Source organism: Orbicella franksi, chromosome 7 (genome assembly GCF_964199315.1).
Source record: "Orbicella franksi chromosome 7, jaOrbFran1.1, whole genome shotgun sequence".
NCBI classification, from domain to species: Eukaryota; Metazoa; Cnidaria; class Anthozoa; order Scleractinia; family Merulinidae; genus Orbicella; species Orbicella franksi.
In genome coordinates this window covers 27,511,422-27,534,897 of record NC_138151.1, presented here as the reverse complement: position 1 = coordinate 27,534,897, position 23,476 = coordinate 27,511,422, and the positions used below count along the sequence as shown (strand labels likewise).

The 23,476-nt window shown below is 39.3% G+C and overlaps 2 protein-coding genes across 2 annotated transcripts; one reads left to right on the top strand and one right to left on the bottom strand.

The window, feature by feature from the left end:
• Positions 1–357: 357 nt before the first annotated feature.
• On the bottom strand, positions 358–9,322 carry LOC145492588 (ADP-ribosyl cyclase/cyclic ADP-ribose hydrolase-like). The gene is made up of 8 exons (XM_081472020.1): positions 8,504–9,322; positions 6,690–6,778; positions 5,769–5,901; positions 4,501–4,592; positions 3,494–3,586; positions 2,655–2,741; positions 1,889–1,990; positions 358–1,625 (listed from the first exon to the last, which is right to left on the bottom strand). The coding sequence occupies exons 1-8, from the start codon at positions 8,777–8,779 to the stop codon at positions 1,478–1,480; spliced, it is 1,020 nt and encodes a 339-aa protein (XP_081328146.1). The 5' UTR covers positions 8,780–9,322; the 3' UTR covers positions 358–1,477.
• A 1,989-nt stretch (positions 9,323–11,311) lies between these two features.
• LOC145493879 (excitatory amino acid transporter 1-like) lies at positions 11,312–20,264 on the top strand. The gene is made up of 7 exons (XM_081473358.1): positions 11,312–11,921; positions 14,524–14,566; positions 15,316–15,611; positions 16,406–16,639; positions 17,068–17,262; positions 17,991–18,125; positions 18,577–20,264. Exons 1-7 carry the CDS (start codon positions 11,449–11,451, stop codon positions 18,794–18,796), a joined length of 1,596 nt encoding a protein of 531 aa, XP_081329484.1. The 5' UTR covers positions 11,312–11,448; the 3' UTR covers positions 18,797–20,264.
• The last annotated feature ends 3,212 nt before the right edge of the window (positions 20,265–23,476 follow it).

Below are 23,476 nucleotides of genomic sequence, written 5' to 3'. Positions count from 1 at the left end.
GTTACGTTAAGTTCAATAGCGCAATACTTAACCGAAACGAAAACTTTTGACCGTACGTTTATTTTGTTTGCGCCAACAAATTGGAAAAGAACAAAATATCGCAAAAGAACAGGTTTTTTTATTTAGTTTTTTTTTGGCACGACTTTGACGAGACTGAATATGATCTGTAACTTGCTTACGCGAGGCACCCGAACCGTTTATTAAAAGCACGATTGACATCTTTACTGATCATCTATGCTGATTTATTAACCGCTTTCCATCCGTTGCTGGATGTACCTCATTACGGTTGTGCCAAATCTGAAAAATTTAATAATTGAAACAGTAATCGAAAACTTCACATTTAGATGAAGCACGTGAAATCAAAGAAAGATGTTTGCAACGGTATAACAAAATCAAATGAATACACAAGTGTCAACTCAAATAGACAAATCTTTATTAAATTTCGTATCGCATTTTGTTTTGAGAATGCTTTTCCAGTGATAGGCAGATCTTACTTACAACAAAGGCTCACATACTTATGACAAAAGCTTCCTTTGGCGAAAAAGCTAGAGGCGGCCAAATGAAATAATATTTACTAAGACTAATTAATCGTGAACAGTTATCATAAAGGAATAGAAAGGTACAGCATGTACCACACAACTGAATATAACTTTTTGCACGCAGTCATTGCCTAGCTCGGAAGTGATAAGCAAACACTATTCACAGCCGAGCACTCGAAGATAAAAAATCGCACGTCAAAGGCTTTTCATTTCCGACCATTTTTTTCTAAACTAATTTTCTGGTTGCATTACTTCTGCACAATAATGTACTATTCACCTCCGAGCAGCCGAAGAGACAAAATCGCACGTTAAGGGCTTAATTTTCGACCATTTTGAAACTAATTTTCTAGTCCTTTTGTGGTATATGCCAAAACAAGATATCACCGAATTGGAGGTGAATTCTTAATAAAAGAAATAGCTAACCGCTAAGTGATAATGTTTTTGCTCAATATGTTATCTGATTTTAAGAACTTTTGCCACAGCAACTGTAACAGTTAGTGAGCGTTGGACACATTACAGACCTCTAGTTACAAAAAATGGCAATACCATGCCTGGGGTGGGGGGGGGGGGGGGATTCCCATATGAAAAAGACGGGGGTGCTTCCCACCTTTCAGGGATTAACAAAGCGGTTTTGGTAACTCTTAGGTCCACAGCGGGAACTTGTGCGACCCCTTTCAGGGCATTGAGTCGAAAAAAACATGACAGGAGATAATGTGTTATGTACGATTTGGTTCTTCTTAGGGGAGAAAAAATTTAAGCCACGCCCACAAAACAGGATCTTGGTACCTCTTAGGAGTTATTTTCAAAATTCCGACGAGCAACGGTGTCTGTTTCATATGGAAGTCCCCCTCGGATACCATGCAATAAACAGTTCCTTTAGTAAAGTTAAGTGGCTGAATAGCTCAAGTGGAAAGCGAAACTTTTTTTGAGGGAATTTATTAGGCATCTTCTCTATGTTCTGTGTAATTAAAAGAAGCACCATGATTCTCTTTAGGTCGTTTTACCCAGAATACTCCGATAACTATTGAAATCAGACAGAAAGCGGCGACAATAACCAGCGCAATAATGGCCACTAGCTTCCACGTTCTAAGAAAAACAAAACGGACAAGAATAAGGCAAGATTGGCTTTCATTAGTTCACTGGATGTGAATAAAGGAGGAAAGCAGGTATGGAAATTCATTTGCAAATTAAGTGAGACCATAACCAACTTAACAATATTACTTTGATGTTCTGACAAGCATGGGATGAATCTTTGTAGACATTCCTAGAATAAGGAGAGCGTTCCGACTGCTAATATTTGAGTCGGTTTGTTGTTGCTGTTGTTGTCTTTTTTTTGTGTAAACTCTTACCCACTGCATTCCTTTACAGGCTGTATTTTTGTTATTCCATTGTTCAGGAACTTGCACTCGCGAGATGTCGGGTGATCAGCGCATAAAAGATGTCGAACAGTACTGGAAAAGGCAATAAATAAACGTACTTAACTCCCGTATCAGCAGTTGATGGTATTTTAAACAGAATAAGTTTCAAACACAGCAGATAGCTAGTAGTATGGGTGAAACATTCTCCCAAAAGACAAACTGGTTGTCCATGGCTGATTTCATTGATTGACTGCAAATCATTACTAAAATAAAAGTTGCTGAAAATGAATTTTAACATTAGAAAACGTAGCAATCTGTATACATGCATAGATTTAAAATTCCTCTATTTGTTGACTATTTCAGAGTTACAGCAATGTCCACAAGCAAATCCAACTGCAACTGTGGTGATCACGGCAATGCAATAGTCACAAATCAGCATGCCCTGAATTATTTTAATTTCATGATTCATGATTCTGCTTGTCATGACCGTTTACAAGTTGCATGGATGATTTGTTATTATCAGTCCCTCTAGCGTGGGTAATAATTATCTAGGAGCTGAAAATACCATCCCACACTTAGTGATACGACAACTATAGGCTGATGCTATTAAGGCTCGGCTACCTATGAGCAATGTCTTGACAAGCTTGAGTATTTCTCTGATTTTTGTCAGTCATTCCATAAAACCTCACTGTAATCAACGATTGTACAGTTTAAAGTCTTCCACACGTTTCCGGCTTAACGTTTCTACTATACTTACTCTGGGTCGTCAAAACATGTAGTTTTTATTCCCCGTCTGTTGGCAACCTCTTGCATTAGTTTTATCGAGCCATTATTACATGTTTCTCTGCAAGCCGAGATTCAAGACATCAAAATATCATCATACATTCACCACATTCACAATTGTGTTGAAGTTTGAAAGGTAAGCAAGTGGTTAACCCTCAGCATGTCTAGCTAAGCTATGCCATAAAACATACGAATTTAAAAGCGGAAGTTTATTCCGTGCAACCATAGTTAAAAGAGAGGCAATAGTTATGTGAAGCTTCTTGTTGTATGTCTGTGTTTGATTTTTGGCCATAACAGTACACTAAACACAATTACGGTTTACCTCTTACTGAGGAACTAACCAAGAAAAACGTTTTGATTACGCAATTCATTCATAGCCAAGCGTAAAACAAAAGATTGTGCACGGTCGTTGACCTTCAAATATTACCTTAGCATCTTTGATTCCTCCGTTGATGTTTAATGGGCTTCATAGCCATTCCCCTCTATTAACAATGGTACAACTGACTATTCATTTATTTTCTAGTAAGGGGTTTCATTTTCTAGTATAAAGGGTGTCTCGACGGCGCATTTTTTTCCTCCAATTTTTCGCGCCAAGTTTTTAAAGGGAGTGTGGGGGGGTCCTCTTTTTCAAAACGTAAAGTTGAATCTCTACGAGCATTTAACCATCTCTATACAGCAGCGAGGTTTTGCTCAGAAAAGCATAGTTATCAAATTTTACCTGTCAAGTGGCTTTGAAGCTATCATTTGTGGCATTATCTTTTTTTATATTTTTTTCAGTCAGAAAACCAGTGCAAAGGGATTATGTTCACTTACAGGTCTGGACCGTCGATGTTGTGTACCACAAGGACTAGGAGCCTTATGATCTGATCCACTTGAAGGTTTGGCAGTTCATATTGTCCAAAGAAGCTTAAAAAGTTAAAAGAGAGCAATAAAAACATCATTGTAGATCCTTTTTTCTCTTCTTTTTAACATCTAGCAAGTATATAATAAATGAGTGGGATATAGAAACATCAAAGGAACCAAAAAACGAATGGATAGCTAGACTGATAGAGGTTGACTGATAGATACTCAAAAAGTAAGATCGCAAGCGATACTGGAATTTATACCATGCCATAGAAAGCACATCCAATCAGAATACAAGAAAGCCGTTGTGTTTACGACGGTGTTAAATCCAACCTTGTCATGCGCCGCGCGTATGTACAGCGGTTGTGTTGGCCGCTGTATTATACATGGCATGGTATAAAAAGGTTATGCAACGTTCTCTCGTGGTATACTTATATAATAATCAAATAAATGCGCGCTCTGATTGGTCAATCAGCTATGGTGTATTGTGCCAGTAGCCGGACTCATGGAAATTTCGCGTGTCTTCTGAATTATTATATAAAAGCAATAGACCACAAGTTTCTATGGTTTAGAGGCATGATAAACCATTTGGGATGTTGGCGGAACACTCGAAGAATTCGTAAATCACGAGCCGCAGGCGAGTGATTTACAAATTCTTCGAGTGTTCTTCCAACATCCCGCGTGGTTTATCAGCTTATAAACCATAAAAACTTGTGGTCTATTGCTTAACCTGGAATATCTCATGGAATAGGTACACCACTCGAAAGCGTTCCATAACTAGTATGTATCAGTAAATGGCTGGAGGCAAAAGTTGGAACAACGAGATGATGCATAAGTTGGGAGGTGAGTGAGAGGCGATAAACAACTGTTGCATTATGTGGTGCTAGCTGCCAAAGAGGGACTGAGTTTAGGTACATTAACTAGGTTTAGATTTAGAAAATGTTAAGTTAAAACATTGGCTGAGAAAAGGTCAATACCTATTGTTTCTGTAAGCTGGAATTCGTTTCCCAGATTCCATCCGCGTCCCATTTACCATAACACGAACAATTCCCCTTGCTTTTTCTGCAAACTTCAAAAAATAAAGAGAGCCAACATTTTTTGAAACTGAATCAAAGAAGATCTCCTTGCGAGCGTCAAAGGCACAGGGAGATTGCTTTCTGCAAGTACAAGTCTACCAAAGCTACCAAAGGTTGCATAACGTTTGGTAGTTGTTGGGAAAAAAACTCCGCAGCCATTTTAATTCTAGGCGAAAAGAAGAGTAAGCTAGTCTCCTGAGCCTACTATGGAATCGACGTTCAGGATACATTACTAGGGCAGTAGTCAAACCCTTATTCTGGGCTTCTAGCTTCCAGCCGTAGAAAAACCTGAGACAAAGCAATTAGAAATTAAGTTACACGTTGTTCTTTGTAGTAAACGGATAGCGCACAACCAGGAACTAAAGATTAATTGGTTTTCACCATTCGGCCAAGAACTTCGAGCACATAGTTTAGCTTTATTTTTCTGGACATGGTAAAAGAAAAAAAAAAAAGAACTTATTTGATTCAAACTGGCACAAACAAATAACGTCATCCAAAAGGAAACACCTTCCTTTTCCTCTCTCTCTCTATTCAGAGTTTTCATCAGGAAATAGACCCACAAACAACGAATATGGTCATACCCCCGGGTGGTGCGGGGGAGGGAGGATTACTCCCATATATAAGCTATATAGGTATGTCGCTATGAGGGGAATGGGTTTAAGGCAGTTTAGTCTGGGATAAGGTGTAGAAATCAGACAGTTTTAGTCTATAGGGTATAATTTGGTCAATAGGGTATAATTTATCGAAATAGTGGCGAGTGTATAAATAATTTAGTGTAGAACAGGGTTCTTTACCCGAGGTTCTATAATAGAAATTGAAACTCGGAAGTGACTTTGTAAGAATGATATTGGTTTAGTTAGTGTATGTTGGACTACGTTAGTTTTTTTTTTTTTATTTTTTGCATGGAAAATAGCTAGTTTTGCTGTCTAGCCTCGAATAGGGCTGCAAAATCAAGTTGATCAGAGTCTAGTATGGGGCAAGGGTTACCCAAAGATTTACATAGTACTCCTCTCCCTCTACTCCCCTCCACCTTCAGGGCATATACTCAAATATCATTTTCAACTCACTAATCACCTCCCCTTCACTCCCCCCCCCCCTCCCCCTCCCCGCTTTCAGAACACCATTCAAATGAGCACACAATGGTGAACAAGCAATTATATTAAACTTACTCTTTTCGAAGCTTGGCCCCAAAATGGCGTCGGGTAATCGCAACCAGTTGTTATGTTCGGGCAGGAAGAATAATTAATACCATCAGTCTTATTGGCTTCAGTACCACACCAAGTCAAGCCGTTTACGATCCACCTGATCAGAAAGAATTTAATTAGAGGTTAATCTGGTTTGGGGGAGGGAGAGGGGTGGACCTTCAGTATTCAGCAAAGAAAGGGCCTATTAGAACTGTGTGCTTAGCGGAGAGTTAATGGTGCTACATACACAAACAATATAAATGTCAGTACCTTTTTCGTAATACTGTAGGGAAATTTACTGCAGTTTCTACATGTATGTTCTATATTTACCAAATTCTGACGGGCTTACTAATCATGATTTAATTTGAGCAGAAAAAGAATAAGAGAAAAGTGCTTCTAAATGGTGCCTTAATATTTTCTGTCTTATCAACCTTATTAAAATTGGAGAAAGACTAGGGGGGTGGGTAGGGTAGTGTTGGCAGTTTTCCCAACTCGAAAGTTTCCTCGAACCCTACTACACGAATTCCGTTCTCCAAAGTTCAGGCTACCCATCGCTTTAGACTAATGTAGCCCATAAAGTGATAGAATTCCTTGTGCCGACTGTCCGTGGAGCTGTATTGGTGAAAGAATAACAGAACACATCCGGAACGTAAAACAATCATGCAAAAAAGGTCCTATTATTCCTCTCCACGAATGATCCATCGCCAGTGTAATTGGCAAAGGAAATTTCGACATTTTAGTTTTTTAAGGCTTTAGATTGGAAGCCGAAAGCCCTAATTTTATCAAACTCCTAACCAGAGAATGCTACTACACATGCAAGATATAATACGCAATTTTAATTTTAGTTACACTCGTTAACGTGGACTGTATCGGCAGTGAAGGTGAATTACGTTCAGTAGCACTAACCCTGCCATTGTATCTTCCAATGTCGTGAACCTGGCATCGAAATCTGAGAACAGGTGCGCCTCTTTATAAGTTCCTGACCAAAAGAGGCTCTGTGTGGAATAAAACTCAGTTTACAACATGTGAAAACATAAACAAAATTATACCGCACGCCCGATTGATACTTTGCACCAACTCTGCAAAGTCACGTGGTTGCTGAGTTTCTGTCTCAATGATGAAAAGCTTCGGATAGCACTGAATCTTTAGGATGTGAGACAATTTGGCTCCACTCCTTTGCTTTGAACGTCAGTGAGCTAAAACAAGGTTTGTTCTGAGGTTTTGTTTGCTGAAGTGTGCAAAAAAACCAACCGTCGTCGGATTTTAAAATAATAGATATCTAAAACGTTTTTACTTCCGAGAAAATAATGAATAAGATATCTTCCAAAATTCACGCAATGTTCATTTGGGGCGACATAAGTCAAGAAATCAGCTAAATCCTTTCTGTCAATAAGCGTGACACAAAAATTAAAAACAGAATAATTAATAATTAACTTTAATGTCGTTAATTAATGATTCCTTTTAATTCCAAAGTACAAGCTAGAAAAAAGAAATCGGTTTCTAACATTGAAATACTTTGGAACGAACTTAAACCATGCATATTCGTTTTTGTGCGTTATTAGGTTCACTTGTCCATTGGAAACAAGTTTTATCCCTGGATTCGTGGGAGGCGCGGTGGCCTCATGATTAGTGCGCTCGTCTCCGGATCGAGCGGTCCGGGTTTTAGCCTTCGCCGGGGCCATTGCGTTGTGTTCTTGGGCAAGACACTTTACTCTCACAGTGCCTCTCTCCAGCCAGGTGTGTACACGGGTAGCGGCGAACTTAATGCTGAGGGTAACCCTGCGATGGACTAGCATCCCATCCAGGGGGGAGCAGAAATACTCCTAGTCGCTTCATGCTACAGAAACCGCGATAAGCTCCGCCCTGATGGGCCACTTGGCTCTTTGTAAGGAAAACTAACCTTGCGAACATATGAGGAATATAACCGAGAACAATTTGGTGTGCTATGACATTTTTCTCGTTAGTTGCTGTTTTCATGAGGACCGTAGTTACAAGTGTTGAATAGTGTAGCCCGTTTCAATTATAGCTTGTTATATTTTGTCACGGTAGAGCATGCAAATTTACAATTTTTGTAACAATATTGCAGACTGCTTTGTTAACGCTGATTTACATAACCCACTGAGAACCCAAACACTTCGCGTCACGCTATCCTCGTACACAAATATCACGACGTCCATATATTTTCGTGTTACAGTGCTGTACATAGTAGCAAATGAATAAATTTTCGTAAGACACTAAAAAATGAAACGCATAGTCAATTGAATAAATATTTCAAACGCTAACAGGTAGGCATAGTGACTTCAAAATGCTTCCTCTACAACCAACCATGTACAATTTCAATATATTGCATAATTGTACATTCATATTCCGAGAAATAACCTCTCAAATAAACTTCTTGTCACGAGGATTTACCTACCGATCACGAGGCTGGTAAGATATACACCTGAAAACTAGAATTCTGCTCTTTCCGAAAATAAATAAATAACAAATTAATTTACTTTAAAAGCTCGACCGCGCGCGTTAATTAATTATCGCCCTTTCACAATACACCAAGTTATTGTATTGTTATAAATAAACCGGAAAATGCAAAATCTCATTCTAAAAAAAACCTAAAAGAAATCTTAAACTTGGACCTGCTCTCACAATGTGTCTTTCCAATCACGAGATGAAGTGATCAGTGATTGTGGATCAACTATAATGTCGTTAGTTCATGCACTAACCTTGTTCGGCTTGACTATATCCATGCCAATTTCATCAAAATACGGCTTATAATCTTCGAATGTAGTGTTACACGGATCCTTGTAGGCAAACGCCGTGTAAAACGTGTCCCAAATCTTCGAGCAGTTTTTCCTGGCTTCCTCCTGCACTTTCTGCCGTTGGAAATCCCAGCATCTACCAAGCACGATGTCCTTCAGATGCTTCGTCGAACCGTAAGAATAAGCTAAAGTAACGGAAGCAAAACCCACTATTACGCATAAACCAGCGGCTTGAACCATTTTGATGAACGTGACTTATCAGATGCTCTTTAGACTCTTTAGCGCTATGATCCTTGATGTGTGGGTCAATGATATTTGATTTCCGTATTCACAGACGCTTGTGCACGCAACTGAATGCACCAAATCATTGTCTTCTGGCGTGACATTGATTTCAGTGATGTCATTGATGTCATCGATTGGTTACATTTGGAATAACAAACACAATGCAACATCCTCCTTTTGGAAAAGACAGATTGTTTCTAAGTGCTTTTTTTCGCTTCCAGTGCTTACACACGACCATAGTTGAACGAAAAAAATACGATATACACTCATGAATACTTTGCTGGATAGGATACCTAAACTGTGCAACGCGTACAGTGCAATCATCTGCATCACATGCCCAGCGGATACTCGGGGGAGTACCGTAAACCCTCGAATTAACGCTCTCCCTCGAATAAGCGCCCACTTTCAATTTGAAATAAGTGCCTCCTCGAATAAGCGCCCCCTTCCCCTCCCCCTATTTTGTAGACGAGTATATGTAATGAGACAACAAAGGATGTATAGTTTTCGTCGTGTAGTATTAGATTTGAACATTGTTTCAGGTGCCGCGATTTAAACTTTAGGATTATTATTTATTTTACTTATTATTATTATTATTATTATTATTATTATTATTATTATTATTTTATTATTTTTATGTCGATAAACAGCTTAAGTTGCTGTTTATGCGCAGATGATGTATTACAAAAAATGATCATGTTAGGCCCAATCTCGTTCCCAGAGTCTTCGTTCTCCTTCACCAGCGGTCAGAAAACAAGAGCTCTGGGAGCAACCATTTTGAAATAACCGAATTCTGGTGATTCTGCCTATCCGGTTTCACTGCGCAGTCTACATCTACGGCGCATGCCTGAAAGGGTTGCTCCCAGCGTCCTTGTTTTCTGACCGCTGGTCAAGGGGAACGAAGACTCTGGGAACGAGATTGTGTTAGGCCACGCCACAATTTGAGAAAAATTTAATTTTCTTGTGGCATGCATACCTGAAATTTTGAAAATATCGCTTTCATGCTTCATGAATAAATTTCGTAGCTACACTGAAAAAGTAAGTCAAAAAGTCTTGGACTTATAGGTCGTGGTAAATATTGATCCCGGTGTTATCCAATACTGCATAAAAAATTTCGTCCTTTGCCGTAATCAAACAATGAAGCTCAGTGGCGTGGTGGGCTTGAACGACAACTGTTACCTTCAGGTCATAAAGCTTAGTTCACACTAGCCACATAACGATATAAACATAACGACATCAATAAGAACGAAGGTTATCGTAACAACTTCTTTTTTTTTTTTTTTTTTCATTCTCAGTTCGTGAGCGGGCGGAATTCAACAAATCCTGGAATCTGATTGGTTCCGGGAGCGGGCGAAATTTTTCCATCTGCCGGGCGGAATGGTCGAGTTGATCTACTTTCGTGAACGAAGTAGCAGTAATTAATCGTCAATCTTTTTCCTTTTTTACACTTTCATTGACGATTAATCAACGCAAGTTTATCTCTTTTCACTTTTAAATGGCAAGGAAAGTCATTGCAAGTAAATTTAGCTGAGTGTTTTGAAATTGTCAGAGCTTGTTTGGTCTGTGTGGTTGCTTGTAGCTTGGCGCTGTAATGACGTGTAATCCTCTGTTTGTTTACGGTAAAATTTTAAGTATAAAATGAGTCAATTTCAGTAGAGTTTATCTCTCTGATCGTTGCTGTATTTAAGAGAATTTCTGTGGAAGACGCTTAACGAATTTCCTCGCTTTCTGATGTTCAATTTGCGGTAGAAAAGTCTGTTTTCAAGTGATTCGCAACGACTGAGAGAAATTGTTTTTGTAGTACAACTTTAATTTTTGCACAAAATTTCACACTGGAAAAACTATTTTGGAGAACTTAACAGGTGAACTAAATGCAACTAACATAAAGTAGTTAGAAATAAATCTGTTCTTTAATATATCTTTAATGTGTCCGTCCGCTTATTGACAATGAAAATTCTTGAAATTAGCTAATGAGCGCGCGAGAATTTCTGCAGTTATCGTAAAAAATGACATAACGACACATAATCGCTTCTGTCGGTAATGTGTACATCGATGTAAAGACATAAGGAAATAAATATATATTGTTGTTTTTTTTCGTTGTGTCGTTATGTTCATCCTGTTATGTTGTTAGTCATTTATTTATGCCAGGCGTTCACTCTACAAACATATTAAATGGCAGAACGTCGACCTTCGATTTTTGTTTTCATCGGATATGAAAAAGATTTTCAGGATAGATAGAGTAAGGCGAGTAAAGGCATCTTTTACATAGCGCTCATGACCTTACGACCAAAGAAGAGCCTGCCTTTCTCTTCAATAATTATGGCACTTTGCCACGCTATGACCATTTATCCCTTAGCTGTATCCCGCCCCCCTTCCTCCCCACCCCCATCCCCCGTTCTCATGGAGTGCTTGACGACCGTGACTGACAAATACGAATTCCTAGCTACATCAGCTTATATCAACAACTGACAAGGTCGTGCCACGTTGAATCGCAAACAAAGCATCTAAAACCAGGCAAAGAATTGATTTTGTTGTTGTTTTGCATGAATCAAGGGCCGAACATTATAGCTAAATTACGTCCGACCAAGGTGTCTCAAATCTTATAACAGATCGCATACCTACGAGAAACCATGGGTCGAGGTACGAACGGACGCTTTCGCTCATGCTGCGGAGCCGTTTTACGCCGTCTTCGCAAAGATTTACTCCTTGTTCTCCTCATTGTGGGTGTAATCATTGGGTTTGCCGTCGGAGCAGCAGTCAACGAGTCGGTCAACGCTATCAAAGACCCGGAGAAGAAAGCAACTGCCATTATGTTGATCGGGTTTCCAGGCGAGCTCTTCATGAACATGCTCAAGCTTTTGATTCTGCCGCTCATCGTCGCAAGCATGATTACAGCGCTTGCCACGCTTGATTCCAAAGCGACGGGCAGAATCGGCCGTCGAACTGTTATTTACTACCTTGGAACGATGTTGATGGCTGTTTTACTTGGAATTGTCTTGGTTGTAGCTATTCGCCCAGGCGAACGCAGCAGACCTGAAGACTCGGAAGAACCACCTCCGACGAGACCTTATCGAGGTCTGGATTCTCTTCTCGATCTTCTCAGGTGAGTGTAAATTTTATACCTTCCGGCCGTTTCTGTATATCCAACACCATAATGAAACAGTAATAGAATGTGATTACTATTACATAGCCAAGAAAGTTATGCAATGTCCTCAAGGGTATTGTTAAATCTCCATACAATTTTTACAAATCATTTTTCTCCGGATGTTAAATGGCTGATTATATTTTCCAGAAGCCCTTCCACTGACTCCACAGCAGTATTTGTTTAGGTGAAAAGTTGAAAGCGCAATAGTGATATGTCGTTGCTATCCTCCTCCCGCTTAATGGCGCCTTGTGATACAATACCCCATTACTTTTGGACTCTTTTAAGAAATAACAGGCTAACGACAAACCGCTTTGCGCGCTTTTGTTTTTACACGTGAAGGGCTCTTTATATTTCGTTGTTAACGTGACTAGCGAAATAGAATCTTATGCAGGCTTCTTTTGCTCAAAACTCCGGCAAGTCTCAAGCTATGCCCTGAATTAAAACAATTTCATACCGAGATAAACGTTGAATCATATCGGATACTGGCATCTTTATGAGCCCAAAGGGTGGACATAAGGCTTTTCAAAAATATCACATTTCACATTTCAAAAATATCGTCTACCTTGCTCACGGTTTCAAACGGTGAATATTTGGGATATTTCTATTAAATGCGATCAGGCGGGTGTTTGTATCACATTTCTTGCATGACAATAGTTTGCTGTAAGTAATCGCAGTAATGTACCAGCTGGCAATGGATGACACATTTATGAACACCAACAATTTTTAATTTACCAGAAGCTACCCAATTCATTATGTGTAAGTGCCTTTCTCGTAAGCCTTTGCAAACAACCTGCGTGATTTATTCGCTTTCAACCAACTGGCAATTCAGTAATAAGACCAAAATGAGCCAAAATACAACAGTGCCAATTTCAATTTGAACCTTTACAACTGATCACAATAGAATATGCGATTTGTGATTGCGCGCTTTCCGTCTGCAAACTAATCTATTGTTAGAACACTCTCAGGAGAACAACATTGGGACCAGGACTGATTGATTGGTATTCAATTAGTCCGGGACTGGGGTGCAATCAAGCCAAGTACCTGTGATGTAAACAAAAGAACTTAAATCAACAGACAAACAAAAATTGTTGACACTGAGATCAAAAGTTGTGAGTTTTGTTACCACGCACCAAACGTGGGCAGATGTTTGCGAGCATAAACAAAACTTTTACAACGGGATGAAGCGGTCAGTTTTGTTACGTATACTGCACCAAATAAAAATGGCGGATGTCTGCGAGATAACATCTTGAACCGTGCACGAGATGAGATACTTGTGTCCATGGATAGAGCCGTATGTTGCTTCGTGAATTAACCTCTTTTTAAAAGTACTTAAGCCATAAAACCACAAAAGCGTTGTCAGGATTGGGGAAATATTTCAACGGAAAAAAAAGCGATCTGATTGGTCGAATTGATTGGTTTGTGTTGCAAGATGACGGCCATATCAATCATTGTGACTAATGTTTGTCATCCTAGTTATTTTAACCCATGGGAGAGATATCATACCAACAAATTAAATAAAGTTTTCGATGAACTTAAACATAATATTCAGGCAAAAACTATGCAAGTGTACATAAAACGTTATTCAGCAGACTCGAAAGGAGCAAATGTTACCCTTCATGACAAGAAAGCAAACATTTTGTAAAAAAAAAAACAGCAATGTCTGACGAAAGTGCGGTCGAGTTGGGAAACAGCTTATCATCGAATTTGCAACTAACAGCTTTGTAAAGAATTCCAAAACTTTTACTGTCTGACGTTTTTTAACCCGTGAATCATTACGTAAGCAGGTTTACGGATTGAAGTGGGCCGGGGATCAGATTATGCAAATTAGGGTCGGTCGATCATATCATCTTTTAACTTCCCACGACAATTCTGCTGTTTTGCGGGCGCATACATCGTTTGACATCTCTAGGATAACGTGTGTCAATTCGTAACAGCGAATGTTACGCTAAAAATAAGTCAGCAAATAACTCAAATTAAAATGGTTGTTTAAACTTCTGATTAATTTGTTGATCAGGGAAAGGGATAGTGGCAGCTTATAACTTTCAGTTTAAATAATTCAGATTAATTGTTTGTTAAAATTTCCGGTCCATTTGTTTATAGCCGGGTAAAGTGTTGATCTTAATCGTTCGGGCGTACGTCACGCAACGGTGGTGTAGATGCTGCGAAGGGTTTAATTCAAGTCACGACTTATGTATTACTGCGTCGGTAAACAGTTTTTAAATGACCTTTCTGCTATGGGTATGAAATCCGAAGAAAAGATCTTTGTGAAAGTTTACTGTCAGAATCATTATTTTCAGTTAAATAACTTTTAGTTATTGCAAATTTTCGTCTTTAAATCATAAGCGTTTTTTTACGAAAAAAATAATTCCATATAACGCAAAGGTTAGCTTATGTCAATCTTCATTCATTGGGAGACTCACGGGTTTGCTTATAAAGCACTTTGATCAGAATCCAAGCTGGCGTGGGCACAGTCTGCTGTCTGTGGAGACGCTATTTAAAGTTAAAACTGCCCTCTAGTCTTTCTATTTGAACTTTGATCTTCCCCGTGATTTTGTTACAGGAGCTGTTTTCCCGTAAACATTGTGGAAGCGTCTTTCATACAGGTGAGCTATTAGTGTACTCTTGACTTGAGGTCAAATGTTCCAAGTTAAACTTTCTCTTGCCGGTTCTAATTCCGAAAACTACCTTCCCCTCCCCGACAAAGAACCCAAATCCCACAGGGAGGAGTTATGTATTAACAGTGGCTCGCGACTTGCTTTTCCGGTCATGGATTTAGTAGTATTTTTTTTTAGCTATGTCACAAAACAAAAAAAAATACCAAAACAAATATTTAGATGTTATAATGATAACAGATATAGTTTATTTACATATATATATTATACAAATATTTTCGTTTCAAGTTACTATAAATCATATGTTGTTTCGACAGTAAACACCTGAGATTAAATTCTTGAACCATTTCGCGCTATCAGCTATTAGCTCTCAGCTAATTCAATAAAACCCCTATGAAAGTAAATTATTTCCACGTAACATTCAAACTATTTCTCAACGTTTTTGAGCTAGTAAAAAAAATGCGATGTCTTGACTGACACTTGAAATGTCGGCCAATTCTCAGCTATTAGTTAACCCCATCCAGACCTTCGTTACTCCAATTGTATTCCCAGCGAACGGTTTTAGCTTCCATTATCCTCTACATATAGCTAGATGACGGTAATTTTCATTTCCCTTTGACGATAAGCTTAGTTAACACAAGAAAAACAGATGATTTTCTATGACGTCACACTTTCGTAGTGAGTACGTCAATTCAATAACCAACCATGAAGTAAGTTCCCAAATTTTCTTTAATTCACAGAAAAGAACGCGATACAAGACGGTCGATCCAGTTTTTCGCGAATACAACAAGACAGTGAAAGGGGAGAACGGGACAGTCAATTTTACAATGGCTAAAGAGGAACTTGTTCCGGGATCTGATACTGTTCCCGCGGGACTAGAAATAGCCGCCCGAAATATGAACGTTCTGGGATTGGTTGTGTTTTCCATTGTGTTTGGTATCGTGTTGGGACGAGTTGGAGAGCGTGGGTTACCCGTGAAGGCTTTTTTCGAGTCACTCAATGAAATAATTATGGAGATGGTGTCACTGGTCATGTGGTAAGGACTTCAGCATACTTGTAATCTTGCAATATAATGTACGACAATTTAAAGGAACTTTTTATATAACTTAGTTACTATGCGCGCTGTGCACGATTGGTCAATTAAGCAACCCGTGCGGCCATTTAAAATTAAAGCTGTTTTTGTTTCCAAAATGTTTTTGTGATTTATCGCTAAGTGTTCCAACGTTTGAAATCCGTGTCAATCTTCTCCATCCTTACGTCCCTTAACGATCTCTGCTTCATTTTAGTTTATTATTAGTTAAAATATATTTGGTATTTTCTATCTCAGTAAACTATTATTTTCGGGTTTCGTTCAATTTAAAGATAATTTTTTGCGTGGCCAGACAACTTAAAATATCTTGACTGATCGCCTTTAAATGTCGTGACAAGAAGAAGTTTAAAGTTTTCGTTTTCTTTAAATTGTGTATTAAAACTTGCTTAAAAGGTCTCGCAACAAGGACTGATGATGAAAACTTGCCAACGACATAACAACGATTTCGAATGGACTTGTTTTGCTCCCGACGTGCGTCAGTCATTTTAAACCGTTCCGTGTGAATAGAAATTGTTCCCCGAACTGTCAGACACGCGGTATAGATCCAATAATTATAATTATGTTGCAATTTAAATAATGAGTAACGTCTTACGACCATTGTGGTAACAATATCTTATCACTTAATTAGACCCTCCGCTTTGAGCAGTTTGTCCATAATCCACTAACAACCTTCCGAGTCTCAAAGTCATTGTTTTTTCCTTTTCTTTTTTTTTTTTTTAACTTATATTTGTCTTCACCAGGTTCTCGCCCATCGGAATTTGTAGTCTAATGGCAGCCAAGCTAGCTGGCATGGGAGATATTGGACAAGCTTTTGAGATGTTGGGCTACGTCATGGGTACCGCGGTCGCCGGTCTTTTCATACACGGCGTGATCGTCCTGCCACTTGTCTATTTTATATTTACGAGGAAAAACCCGATTATATACATCAAAAACCTCTCTGATGCCATCGCAACAGCGTATGGCACGGACTCCAGGTTAGTTACACAATCTTCTTTTATGTACTAATGATTGGAATCTAAATAGTACGCGTGTTTTGGTGGTGGTTGTAAGTTGTTTTTCTTGCTGCTGCTATTGTCACGTTTCTAGCTAGCAGTTGGTTGTTCAATGCAGCCTATTGTGGTCACTTCTCTTGGGTTTCTATTAACAACAATTTAAAACTTCTGGTCTTTAAAATCAAAAATGTTTAGAGTTAAACTAATATATCAAAAAGGGAATACTTAGCAGTGGTTCTAGCCACGCAGTCTATAACTCCATAACGGGCACTCCCCTCGGAAAGGAACATTGAAAATATCCAAAAGATGTTCGTAGGAAGTTTCAGCCGGTGCATAAGTAGTACATTAGGACAGCGCACCGCTTATAATCAATCATCTTACAAACGTTCTATGATTTGATCATTGTTCAGCGCAGCTACTTTGCCGACGACCATAAAATGTTTGGAGCAGTACAACCATGTGGACAAGCGTATCAGCCGTTTTGTTCTTCCGCTGGGTGCCACCGTCAACATGGATGGAACGGCTCTGTACGAAGGCGTGTGTGCCCTTTGGATCGCGCAGCTGCATGGTATCAGTCTTGGACCTGGGAGGGTTATTACTGTTGTGTAAGTGTGGCGTAACGTACAGACAATGCATTTACAGTATTTTCCTGGGAATGTTTTGGTCATTTCGTAGAAGAGGCGCTAAAACAGAACAAATCAAAACAAAAAAAGAACAACGAATAACAAGGTGTAATAGTGATGACGATGACGACGAAAGCGGCGTTGGCACTGATGATGATGACGACAGCGACGATGACGAAGACGACGACGACGACAATCATGACAATGACAACAAGGAAAGAAAATAACGTTCATAAAGTAATTTACACTGTAAAATCTTTGCCAATTGTCTGCTTTCCTCGCTTATTTGTCATTTAGCACCTGTTTAGCCACTTAAGCGAGCTAGCATACTCATTGGCTCCCTTTCTTTTGCAATTTTCACACCCAAACACACACAGACAGGTCTACAAAAAGACCACGTTACTTACTCACGGTCTCAGTGGGGGTCCCTTAGACGGTTGACGGTTAACAATAAGCCGATTTGACGGTTGACGGTTAATTTTTCGGAATGACGTTTTTAACACGAAATTAAAGCGCAAATAACCTTCACGTGACCTTCAGCTGCTGAAACAAGTGACAAGTAAAGTGGTAAACCAAGTAGAAATGATAATATAACGCTTAATTTTTAAGAGAGGCTTTATTTCAATTAACGAGTCAATTACGTTGTGTTGCAATGATCATGTTGGCAGTTAGTATTGGCTCTGTGACATTATCATTATTTTCTTTGTCAGGGTGACCGCAATGGCTGCTGCTGTAGGAGCGGCCGCAATTCCATCTGCAGGCCTGGTTACCATGTTACTCGTGCTGCAAGCTGTCAATCTTCCGCTTGGCGATGTGGCTTTACTCTGGGCCGTTGACTGGTTCATGTAAGGACTTCTGCATTAGAGAGGTTTTTATTTGAGTGTCGAATAGTAATTTGTTGTGCTTCAACTACGCTACATAATTGGCTCATAAAACGCGCGCAAATTTTTCCATCCATTCAGAAGTAACCTCGTTCTCACTCTTTTTCCCGCGCTATGCGTCAGCTACGCACAGTTACTTCGAGGTTTGATTGGTTCACTGGATTGTCTGCATTCTTTGTGATTGGTCAAGTGATTACTTTGGTTCTGGTTTTACGACACTCAACTGAAATCTGCTCCAAGTTTTACAGTTTTTTAATCTTAAAATAATTACCCCGTTGGATCTTTAAGAAGACAAAATCACAGCTATTTTGTTATGTGCGCGATCTCTCCCTCAACAATTAAAATATTGAAATCTTGAAAACGTAATAATTTCGAAAACTTGACGCATTAAGACAGACGCTTTTTCATCCTACAGGGATCGCTTCCGAACTGTGGTTAATGTTCTTGGAGATGCAATTGGAGCCGGAATAGTAGATCACTTGTCACGTGATGAGCTGATGAACGCTGACCAATCCAAGATGGAAGAAGGTGGACAGGGAGTTGACGGTGAAGTCATTGAATTAATCGAGGCTCCACAAGAACGATACACACGCAAGGATCCGGATTCCGGATCAGTTGGCGTCCAACCCCCCTAAAGCAGGTTATTGCCCTTGCCACTTTACTGTTGGTTTAGTTATAGAGGGCCATTCTATATGCATGTGTGTACTGGCCTTTTGTTCCGAGGCAAGAAATATCGATTCTTATTACTAGTTAGCCCGTAAACGTTAGAGCTGTTTTTTATCAGTTGGACTTTTTTACATGAAATTTTCGCACACGTTTATTTCACGATTTTGAGGTGCGCATATTTCGCGACACATAAATTCCTCGATTTTGCAAAAATTATGTATTTGAATCACTCTAACTTCGCGTTTTCGGAAAGCACAATTTATTTCCTTGGCAATGTTACTGAAACATGTCCTTGAATTTAGTAAACCGACTTTATCAAAGGTACATTAACGTCAAAAGTAACAAAAAACGCAACGGCGGGACTATACAATAACAATGTTAGTTAGTTAATTTTCGCGTCATGCGATAATGTTATGTTCACGACACTTATTACTCTCGTCACTTTAATTTCGCGATTTTTTTTTAAATCGCGAAAGTCGCGAAATTAACGTGTCGCGAAATTTTCATGCGATAAGGTACAAGGTCGAATGTTCTGCTAATAGTCGGCGAGTTGTCCAGTTGCTCCTTGTTTTCTAAGTAATGATTTAGCGGAAACATTTCCGGTTAAGAGCACAAAAGTTATATTAATTTCATGTGATTTTTCGCAGCTTGTGGGGAAGAAAACATTCTCTTCCTAAATATACCCTTCCATAATCAAGTTAAAGGGTATCCTCTTTTCCCAAAACAAGAAATATTTAGTGTATATATTTGTCATAATAGAGGTTTCATTTAGTCCTTTTTGCTTTCAGTACTCGTAGATACATGTATGCTTTTCCAAAAGTACCATAGTGTCTTGAATGTGGGTAAGCAAGGCTTTCTTTTTCAATAAACGCAAAGTACTTCTGATTCATCTGATGCATCTCCTCATGACGAATGTAAAATACGAATCTCAACTCCCATATTCAAGAAATTATTAGTAGCTTCTAGGAAAGGCCTACTAGCAGCTGTTCTTAAAGAACGAATGTTGCGCTATAGCAACAATAAAGAAATGTAAGAGAGAAATAATAACATGACAATGATTGAAGACTACACCGAGCGCACTCAGTGTGCTACCTAACTCGTGGATCTTTTGTCAGCTATAAACAAATGAGGCTGGTAGTTGTTTTATTTGTGATCCAATGTATTTTTTTAGATAGCTTTCTGCAAATCAGTCATAATTTAATTATGTCCTAGTTACACCCATGTTTATTTGCGTGTTAATGTAACAGCTTGTAACAGCTTTTACCTTCCTTAGAATTAAATTTTTGAGCTACAACATAATTTTTTATCACCTTAGTATGCTTACATATAGGTTATCGTTTCCAGTCCCCAAGGGAAGGAAGAAAAGTATACAGTGTCATCTGTATAAGGTCAGAGTGTATTAAAGCATTATATAAACGACTGTAATAAATATATCGATCCTAAACTAAGTTTCATTTAATTTTCAGTTTCAGCGTACAATGCATTATTGTAGGCATTGAAGGTCGACACGTATCAGTTCTGTTGAAAATTGACTGCTGTTCTAACTAATATCGTAAGACCAAAGGAATAATCTGATCTGACCAATCAAAACAAACGGACAAGACACAATGAACCAATCAGAATACAAAACAACAAAGCAATCGGTATATTTTCTTTGGAAGGTATGCGAAAGGGTTACCTTGTCTGTACGAAATGGTATATAACAGGACAAGGGATTGGACCTCCCCGTATAGAATTTTGTTTAATACCCCTACCACCTCCCCGCTAATTCTCCCTGAATTGAGGTTACTACAGCTAGCAGCTAGTACACTACTGTAATTTCATTTCTTTTTTTCATTCTACACCGTAAATAGCACTGTCCAAATCGATAGACTTCCACAAGTGAAATACACGTGCCTAGATTTGGAGGAGGACTAAAATTAGCATCTTTAAAAAGTTAGGTAAGCATTGGTTGGGATTCCCGCAACTAAAACGCGAGTGTGGCGCATCTCTAAACGCACGAGAACTTACAAGAGAAAAGAAAGTTGATATCGGCGAGAATCTCTCACCCAAGCACTGTCCAAACTGATAGACTTCCACAGGTGAAACACGCGTGTGTAGATTTAGGGGAGGGCTAAAGTAGCATCTTTAAAAAGTTAGGTAATATTGGTTGGGATCCCTGCACCTAAAACGCCAGTGTGGCGCGACTCTAACCGCCCGAGAACTTACGAGACAAAAGAAAATAGATATGGGCGAGAATCTCCAACCCAAACACTGTCCAAGTCGATAGACTTCCACAAGTGAAATACACCTGTGTAGATTTAAGAAAGGGCCAACTCTAGCATCTTCGAAAAGTCCAGTAAGCATAGTTTGAGATGCCGACACCAAAACCGCGAGTGTGGCGCATCTCTAAACGCGCAAGAACTTGCGAGACAAAAGAAACTTGTTATGGGCGAAAATCTCTCACCCAAGCACTGTCCAAATCGAAAGACTTCCACAAATGAAATACACGTAAGTAGATTTGGTGGAGGGTTAAAACTAGCACCTTTAAAAAGTTAGGTAAGCATTGGTTGGCATCCCTGCACCTAAAACGCGAGTGTGGCGCATCTCTAAACGCGCGAGAACTTACGAGAAAAAAGAAAGTTGATATGGGCAACAATGCCCAACCCAAACACTGTGCAAATCGACAGTTTTCCACAAGTGAAATACACGTGTGTAGAGTTGGGGTGAGGGCTAAAAGTAGGATCTTTAAAAAGTTGGGTAAGCATTGGTTGGGATCCCCGCACCTAAACCGCGAGTGTGGCGTATCTCTAAACGCGCAAGAACTTACGAGAGAACAGAAAGTTGATATGGGTAAGAATGCCCAACCCAAACACTTTGCAAATCGATAGTTTTGCACAAGCGAAATACACGTGTGTAGATTTGGGAGAAGGCTAAAAGTAGCATCTTCAAAAAGGTAGGTAAGGATTGGTTGGGATCCCCGCACCTAAACCGCGAGTGTGGCGCATCTCTAAACGCGCGAACACGTACGAGAGAAACGAAAATTAATATGGGCAAGAATTCCCAACCCAAACAGTGTCCAAATCGATAGTTTTCCACAAGTGAAATACACGTGTGCAGATTTGGGGGAGAGCTAAAATTAGCGTCTTTGAAAAGTTTTCTAAGCATTGGTTGGGATCCCTGCACCTAAAACGCCAGTGTGGCGCATCTTTAAATGCGCGAGAACTTACGAGAGAACAGAAAGTTTATATGGGCGGGAATCTCCAACCCAGACACTGTGCAAATCGATAGTTTTCCACCATTGAAATACACGTTTGTAGATTTGGGGGAGGACTAAAACTAGCATCTTTAAGAGCAGCTTCGCCTAAATATCAACTAGACTTGGAAATAGCGAAAAAATCGAATTTCTTCAAACTCGCCCAGAATGAAGCCCTACGGGCACTAGTTACAAAAATATCGTTTTAAGTTCGATAAATCAAAAATTATTTTTTTCCGCAATTTTTTCGATTCGATGCTCCAAATCGGCCAAAATCCATCGAAAATGAGCGGCATACTCAGAGGCTCGTAAGCTCTAAAGCAAAAATCTTCATTACAAACTGATTGCGCGTCGTATTTGTACTTCCTTTTCTGTCTATTTAGAGCTTAATAGATTGTGATTTGATTAGAACTTAAATATTTGACGAATTTGTTAAGTTAACGACCCAAGACAGCTTTACAAGACGTCTACATTTAGCCTATTTTCAAATGCTAAAAAGGCGTTCTGGTACACGGCTTTTCCCAAAACGACTAGTTTGGTCTGAAAGAGCATTGTTTCTTCTTCAAATTAGTGAAATAAAATTTTTGGGTAAATAAAATCGCGAGCGCTGAGATAGCGAACTAAATGCAGCACTTCTTCCTGAAAACGTGACCTTTGACCCGAGCGTAACGAAACCAGTTACTGCAAGAAAACCCGGAAGAAAAGCAAACGCTTCGTTATTTTGAAACAATTTCTAGTGATATCTCTCCGAAACCATGATTGCAAGAAACTATTTCCAGATATGAAATGTTACAGGGTCGAAGAGGGAGCTAAAGGGCGCATTTTGACACAATAACTTTGTTTGCTGAGAATTTAAGTCAATGACCGCTAACGAATTCCAGTTGTCACGTTCCACAACCGATGGAACTGGATTATTGCAATGAACGGATACGACACACGAATCTAATCTAGAAATCCGCCATGCTGCTTTAATAATCAACTTCCCAACTTACATTGCGCGCTTTAGTATATTATGTATGATGCACCGAAATGTACCTTACAAACACTACATCCCTTCCTTTTTCGGTATAACCACTATGATCTTAAGGAAATGTCAACACAATCGAAAGTCAACTAAAAACCTAGTACGACTTAAACTCACAAAACGGCTGGCCATAAAAATTATTAATTCTCCTCTTTTGAACCGTAACAGTCAATAATGACATCAAGTCATAACAGAGTCTCTAACAATAGCATTCAAGTCAAAAGAGAGTCCTTAAAAATGACACTCAGGTCATAACAAAGTCTTTAAATCTTTCCGGCAGTTTCCTGGCCCTTGTTGGTCTCGTCATAACCGGGCTGCTCAGTTTTTCTTGTTCTGCTTCCGGTTCTACAGGATCAGCAACATCAAGCAATGGGGCTGTTTCCGCCGGAT